Source organism: Phaethon lepturus, unplaced genomic scaffold (assembly GCF_000687285.1).
Source record: "Phaethon lepturus isolate BGI_N335 unplaced genomic scaffold, ASM68728v1 scaffold7577, whole genome shotgun sequence".
Lineage (NCBI taxonomy): Eukaryota > Metazoa > Chordata > Aves > Phaethontiformes > Phaethontidae > Phaethon > Phaethon lepturus.
In genome coordinates, this window is record NW_010551111.1 from 8,677 (window position 1) to 16,533 (window position 7,857).

Sequence of the window (7,857 nt, forward strand, 5' to 3'; positions counted from 1 at the left end):
TCATTTATTAACATACATATTCATAAAGCCAACTGATTAAGTTCTATTAATGGTATGTCGCTGCTATTTTCATTTTCACCTCATTCCATTTTGTACTGATAATAAGGAATCTCTATACAGCAGTGATTCTGTTCCAGTCTTACTAGCCTCCCCGCAAACTGTTCAGACTGTAGACCTCGGAATAACCCCTCCCCCTTTAAGAAACCCTGCACAGCCTCAAGAAGTGGTCCCTAGAAAGATCTACTGTGCTGAGAAAGCACAAGGCATCTGCTTCCTCATCCCAACTCCATGTCAGAAACCTGTCTCGGGGGAGCGGGAGAAGGGCTGGCAATGATTTAATTAAAAGGAAATTCATGTAAACAAGGTCAGGCACCTCTACATTAGGGCAACACCAAATTAGCCTGTATCATCTGGGCTGGAACACCCACAAATCAGATTTTGGGCTATGCAGTCAATGCTGTGAGCGGGCTAATGGAAACTGTTGGGAAGCATACCCTATGGTAGACTTAGTCCCAGAGAAGTACCGTAACTGTAACCCTCACTGTAATGCTAAAGGACCCTGCTTGCCGCTGTGGACAGGATGAGACTACTCTGGCTAAATGCCCTACCAAGGCACAGGCTAATCCACAGTCATGTTACTGCTTGCACGGGTCCACGTACATAAGCTCACCAGGTTCGAACAGTTTTGTTACTAAGAAACTGGCCATGAGGACCATCAGCATCAGAAGGCAAAAGAGCCAAATAAACTGGGGTCTCGGCCCCTTCATCTGGCGATTTAGTGGCTTTAGGACCTGCCATATCTGTTCTCACCCACCCAGGACAGCAGGCGTTGAGAAGGATGTGGTCACCTTTTCTCTTCTCATTCAACATCCGGGCTTGAATCCTGGACAAGACTGTGACACCGATTTTGGATACCCCATAGGCAGTATTTGGCCAACCCTCTTTCTCATGCACATTTTTCATGGTATCTTCCACAAATTTGGTCATGAGTTCCACTAACTCATCTTCCGTGATCGTGTCGCTGCGAAACTTTTGCTGTAGTTCTCGGCTGCAGCCTCCCAGAGCTGAGCTACTTACCATACTAGAGACATTCACCACCCTACCTGATAAAAGAGAATAAAGACAGATTACTTTCACACATATTAAGCAAGCCCAGACACTGAAGTGGGCTTGCTCTACAGTTACGTATTCACTCCTTAGTTGAATATCTGTAAAATATTTTGTGTGAGCTATTTTGCAGAGCTTCTGGAAGATCACAGTTAACTCACTGTCAAGTGTTTCTAGTGAACTCCATTACAAAGGGTAATTTAAGGTGTGAACCTGCAAAATCTCTCTATAGAACTTCAGGTATTCTTCCAGAAAATAGCCTGTTACAATCTGTAGGCATATTCATAGTAGTAAGTGGTTTTCTCAGTAATAGCAGCCAGTCTTTACTCTCAAAGTTCTGGTCAAAAACATTCTCACTTCTGCAACTGCTTGAGTAAAGTGCCAGAATAATACAGAATTCAACAACAGCAATCTAGTTCTTAACACAGTGAGACCATCAGCTGGTTTGCAGAATACCTAAGATTAACAAATCACAGCATGAAAAACTGTAGTAAGCTATTTATCTCCCAACACTCCAGTACCGAGGAATGAGCCAGCTGAATCAGTAATTCACTCATCTTTCTCAAAATTATGTTACACTGTTTCCCTCTTTCTTGCTAGCTCACAGCCATTCCGGCTATGAACTAGGGAACGAACATGAGGATTTAGATCTTAAAAGCCACAGAATTAATCCTTTCCATTAATGACTTTAACCCTTAGTACAAGAGGACTAAATCGCAATTTTGGCACTGTTTACTCTCTCTCCTACCAGCCTACAAAATTCATTTTACTCCATCCTTTCTTTCCTCCCTAGGGACTAACAGTTCCCAACTTCTCATCTATTTGACTTCTTTTCTCTTAAAATGTTGGTATAGACAACATTTCATTCACAGCAGCAAACACTTACCCAAATATGCACAAAAATATCTAGTGATCAGAAGTCTTGAAAAGAATTGTATTTAAAAACCCCTTAGATTTGGTGTGGGTATTGGATCCAAATACCCTCCTTTCAAATCACCCGTGGTATGTCAGTAGCATTCCAGGGCACTTCCAGTGCTCCCAGGTTTCATGAACAGGAGCATTCTGTGTACTGTACAGGTAACATGCAGTACAGATTACCTGCATGTTGCTAACACCTCTTTATTATCGATGCATCTATCTTTTTTGATCCTGGTCCATTCTATTTACCATTTTTGGTAGAGTGTCTTCTTCTAGTTCCTCCTAACATCACCAAATCACAGTAACTTAATGTACATCTTCAAGTGCCATTTATAACTACATCACTATACACTTGCAAATACAGCAAAGGCTGTGATCTAGATAGAGCCAGACCAACAGCCTACTGGGAAGGCTTCTTCAGTAGTAGCAAGAACAGGCAAGTCACATCAAACTCAGCCAAAACACTATTTTTAGGTACTTCCTTATCCTAGTTTTAGCATCAAAAGGTCCTTTCTGAAGCAATAACAATTTATGTAGGCAAATATCACAGACAGAACATGGGTAGGTTCTTCATATGTCTTCTTGAGGGCACCATGAGAATTCCACTTCAATCCATATCAGAAGAATGTGACTGGCTTGAGAGTAGATGTAAATATACACAGCAAAGACATTTTGGGGGTCATGAAAGGCCATCTGTTCTCTTATCTACAGTACAGCAAGTTGCACTCTTCTTGCTATGAGGCAGTGTGCTTCTGAGACAGGACAGGATTTTCACATTTAATGGGAACCAAAATTCATATAAAACTGTTTCTCTACTTGTTATGTTACACTTACCATAAGGCTTCACAAGAGGCAACAATTCTGTGCAAACATTCCTGGTTCCAAAAAAGTTTGTTTTCAGTGTAACCTCTGCTTGGACAGCAAATGGAGTTGTGTCATGAACTTTTTGTAGGAGGTGGTAGCAAGGGAGGGAAAAAAAAGTAAAAAAAAAAAAAAAAAAAAAAAAAAAAAAAAATCAGAATTGTACTACTGTTTGAAAGAAAGTTACTAAACTACCAAAACCCAAAAGTTTATCTTAGTTCCTTTTTTTTTTTAATATAATTAGGAAACAGGTATATGATCAATTAAAATACATACCAAAAAAACCCCCAACATCACTAACACTCACATTCTTATTAATGAAAAGATACAGCTCTGCAATATTAAATTAATAATGAGCTAATTATGTTTTCACCTCTTCTTAGCGGAAGGCTTTAGCTTTGCCCCAGGAGAGTCAACTGCATCACTCTGCAGAGAGTCATTTGCCAACCCACAGGCCATTTGTCTTTCTGCCTTTTAGATGGAAGAGACAAGGAAAGACTGCTCTCACAGGGAGTACTGCCCAACCTGCCCACTGACCTGCCTGTACTTACACCCAGTGCTCTGTTTGGGCTGCCACTACCACATGCAAATAAACTTTGAGGCACTCTCTTCTCTTAAATGCATAGCACCGTACTTTGCCACCATTCTGACATACAGGGAAGGATAGGGTGCAGAGGGGAAATCATAAGCAAAGATCCTGAATCTAGGACGCTGCCACTGAAGATGCAGAAGTTAGACTACCACCCCAGTACTAACATCCAACAACAAAGCAAACAACTGCCTTTAACCTGACTCATGTTGTCACGTCTTGGGTTCTTAGCTGGGACTTGGAAGTCAGAGCAGTGCCAAATTGCAACAAACACTGTAAAAGCGTCTATAAAGAATGCAGAGGTAGGATTTGCTGCAGTCTGAAAAAACAACCAAACAAAAAAACCCAACCAACCCCCAAACTGATAAATGCATGTGTCATAAATCATCCCCTGAACTGACAGATCTGTGCTAACACAAGCAAAAGAGCAGGAATTCACAGCTAGGAAAGGGAGCTGAGTTAGGTAAGCAGACCATGAAACTGCACTGTAAGAGTATGATTTCATCAGACAGAACTGACAGCTTGCCAGCACCAAAAGTGGGGTAAGATGCACCATCAGCTGACAATTTGTCTCAGCAATAAGCCATATGCTATGTGTCCTCCACTTTGAGGGGGAAGTAAGAGTTAAAGTAACAGCATTCCTCCCCTTCTGCTACAGGCTCTATCTCTGCAGTGGTGAAGGCCACCTACATAGATTAGGTAGGTCTTCGCTTGTCTCCATAGCCCAGACCTATGTAAACTGAAAAGAGAAGCAGTAACAGGTCATTTAGCATTTATTGCAGTTGTGTTTCTATTGCAAAACATAGCTTTCATGGCTGACTTATTTACACCCTTAAGCAAGGGGCACCGATACCATCAAGTTTGGCAAATCACTTGCTTGAATTTAAATCCAAGACACAAAGCCAGACCATGACCTATTGCAAGAGTTATGACAGTGGGAGAAGAAAATAAAAACCCACACAACTCTGAACTCCTGCTTCCATACCTACCTTGCAAGGGAGAAGCTTCCCTGCACTCCAAAACCCACTCACTTGTCTAACAAACTATGTTACTTGCAACATCCGATAGATACACACTTCCTTGACCTAAGAAGCATTCCTATAATGACTGTTCTCACAGAACCTCATCCAGAAGGCAACCCACAGGTACATAATCATTTCATACATGAACAGTTTTTGCTGGACTAAGGACTTTGATGGACTATCCGTAGTGCAGCGTGAAAACTGAACAATAAATTAAATTTAATAATAAATCCAATTTTTGACAGACAGCAATGACATACAGTACTACAATAAAGAAAGGAAAGCATAAATTCTGGGATAGTAGCAGAAACCTGGCAAGGCAAGAAGGAAGCTTGGGTAGAAACGCCAATCTCAGAAACACGAATTAAAGCCAAAATATGAGGAAAGCATCACAGCACTTTCTTACACAGATGTCAAGCCCTCTAGCCTCTGTGCTAGATACTTACACAACAGTTACAGCTGGCTCCTCTATCACATTTCTTAATTGTATGACCTACTGCTGCCTCAGAGTAAGTTGCCAGCTTCAAGAAAGTCTAGGCTAAACATTTGGAAGCAACTTCTGAATAAAAAAATAATAATCTGTGATGTTGTAAAGGAAGTAAGAGGAACTCCATGGTCTTTTACCTATTTATCTGTTCAGTGGCTCCATGACAACAAACCTAAGATCTCTCACAGATGAGCTGTAGCAAATCTTGCTGCAGCAATTTGAGGAGCTTTTATTTCACCTGTCCAGGTAACCCACCTTGATGGAGACTACAGCTGCTGCAAAGTCAGCAACAAGAAACACACACTGCACTTCAATTGCTGTAGTTGCAGTCCAGTCTTGCTCAAACTCACTGTCACTAGTAGACTGAGCTAAGGCCCTAATTATGAATTGAAGAAATACTGGTCTGAACACCTGTAGGCTTTGTAAGTGATAAGCATGGACACAGATACAATCTTTTAACTGTTGCTGCAAGGTTTTAACACCTGTCTATCTTTAATACATCCTGCAGCTCAGACAATTATATTAAGAGTTGCCTTTTGTTGAGCTGACCTTGAACACAAGCAATCTTCCTGCAAAGTACCATGCAGAACATACAGCGACTGGACTTCAGAACACCACTGCTGCAGTCGCACTACATGAGAAGCTCCATCTTCAGTAGCAGGTAAGGTTTGATCCATACCACCTGACAAGCTTCCTTAACTCATGCTGAGAGCAGATGAGTCAGCACAATGCTGCGCTTGAACAGTTACATGTCCCAGCTAGGGATCAGGCAGAGATTAAAAACAACCCAAACAAATCAAACCAGAAAATATGGAAAGAACAAGTTTGTACTGGCAGGGAAAGGAACTAGTAGTCATGCTTGTGATTTGCTCTATCTAGAGCTAACATGATTCTCAACTTGTTTTTATAAACACCAACAAGGAGAACACACTCTTCTACCTTACAACTGCTGCATCTTCTTCACTTTCCCTGCCTTCCTGTCCATTAGAAGATGAAATAGTTAAATTCTTGCTCGGCACAGGAAGATTTAGATTTACTGTTCTACAGGTAACTCAATGGCCTGTTAAAGATGTGTAAAGATGACAAAATCACCCAGGGCCAAAGGTTCTTTTGTATCAACTGGAATCCTTGATCATGTAATGCACAGAACAAAGTGGTAGGCTTGCAGAAGAGAGAAAACATACATCCTTGAGGAACACAGCTGATATTCACACAGGGCTCCCATGGGCCTGGTAAAACTCATGGGCACCGAGGTAATAAACCCAACTCCGCTCATGTGCATTGTGTGCCTAAAGTATTTTCATGGTTTGCATGTGTTACAATACTCCAGGGAAGCATCTTTACATGCACAGTTAGCCCAACAGATGCTAGAGGAAGAGCCATTTCACATTACCCTCTCATCACACTTAAGAAGGTAGGCAGCTTGCCCAGCCAAGAAAGCAGCATGCCATTGGCACAGAAGTCCCATATAAGTAGCTTTTTGAAATCCTTGATGCATCTACTATCCTTCTCCGCATAGCTTTGTAGCACATAGTACTATCCCAGACAGTCTGCTTCCTACCTTTGAAAGCGATCCCTGCATTGTTAACCAGCACATTCAGCCCTCCATATTTCTCCTTTAGGAAGTCACGGAGAGCTCTGATGCTCTGCAGATCATCAATATCCAGCTGATGGAAAAGTGCACGCAGCCCTTCCTCCTGGAGCTTTGCGACTGCTTCTTGGCCACGGCCGGGGTCTCGGGCTGTCAGGTACACATCCCCCGGGAACTGTTTGCATAGAGCCCGCACAATTGCGAATCCAATCCCTTTGTTGGACCCGGTCACCACGGCCACTGGTACACTGGACATTGTTGTCTCTGAACGTATGCCAAAGTGACAATAACTGCAAACAGCAAATGAGAAAATTTCACACCGAGATGGACAAAGGTGGCTATCCGTAAATGGATTCAAGTGTTTTTTCTTTAAAATCCTATTCAGAATTCCACTTTGCATTATGTAGAACTAGTTTTACATATTGTATTAGGGTGCACACTAACTGTAACTTGCTGAAGTAGCATAAGGTATTGGCAGAGAAATACACTTTTGGTGTTAAAAGTTTTGAGGAAAGCCCAACCAGTGATTGGATTAAAATAAAAAAAAAAAAGGTAAGTCAATGACTAATCTTTAGTCTAAATTAACTTTAGTCTAAATTAACTTTTGATGGGAATAAGCTCTTCTGCACATGCACCTTACAGGAATACAATATCCTTCTTTTGAGGATATCCAGCTAGTTCAGTTCAAGCATGATGCAGTCAAAACTGAAAAACTTGGGCTCAAAAAAGGGGAGGATTAGCTTGGTCTTAAGTGTCAGGCAGGAGAACCAATTCTAGCATTTTTAAAGGGAAACAGTGGACTACAGATTGACTGCAGCGTTTCTTCTGCTTAACACACCAGTCAGCTCTAGATACAAAACCCACTTGCAGCTTTTTTGTGTGGACTTAACAGATTTAAAGAAGATTTATTTCCCATCTAAAAGCGCGTTTAAAACACTGCTTTTGTTCACTGTTGACTTAATTGCCACTTCTCTTCCAAATTAGCTTATAACTAACCACGAGCAGACATCTAACGAGGCTGAAATCATGACCGGCTCCTACAAGCCTGCCCAGCTACTGACTGGCTTCACCAGGGCCAGCAGCCACCCTCCCGGCTCACCATCAAGGTCCCACCTCGCTGCAAACCGGCACATTTCACTCATTACCACCTCCTCAGGACCGGTGTTCCTTCCTAAGAGGAACGCAAAGCAAACCCACGATACCACGACGAAACCCGACTCCTTACGGGACCCCCAGCTCCCCGCGGGACGACCTCGGCCGCGGGCGGAGGAGCGGCCGTTTA

General features: G+C 42.2%; 1 protein-coding gene across 1 annotated transcript; it reads right to left on the bottom strand.

The window, feature by feature from the left end:
- Positions 1-641: 641 nt before the first annotated feature.
- Positions 642-6,861, bottom strand: LOC104623629 (carbonyl reductase [NADPH] 1-like). Its single transcript, XM_010290775.1, has 3 exons — positions 6,546-6,861; positions 2,860-2,967; positions 642-1,103 (listed from the first exon to the last, which is right to left on the bottom strand). Exons 1-3 carry the CDS (start codon positions 6,829-6,831, stop codon positions 667-669), a joined length of 831 nt encoding a protein of 276 aa, XP_010289077.1. The 5' UTR covers positions 6,832-6,861; the 3' UTR covers positions 642-666.
- Between the last annotated feature and the right edge of the window lie 996 nt (positions 6,862-7,857).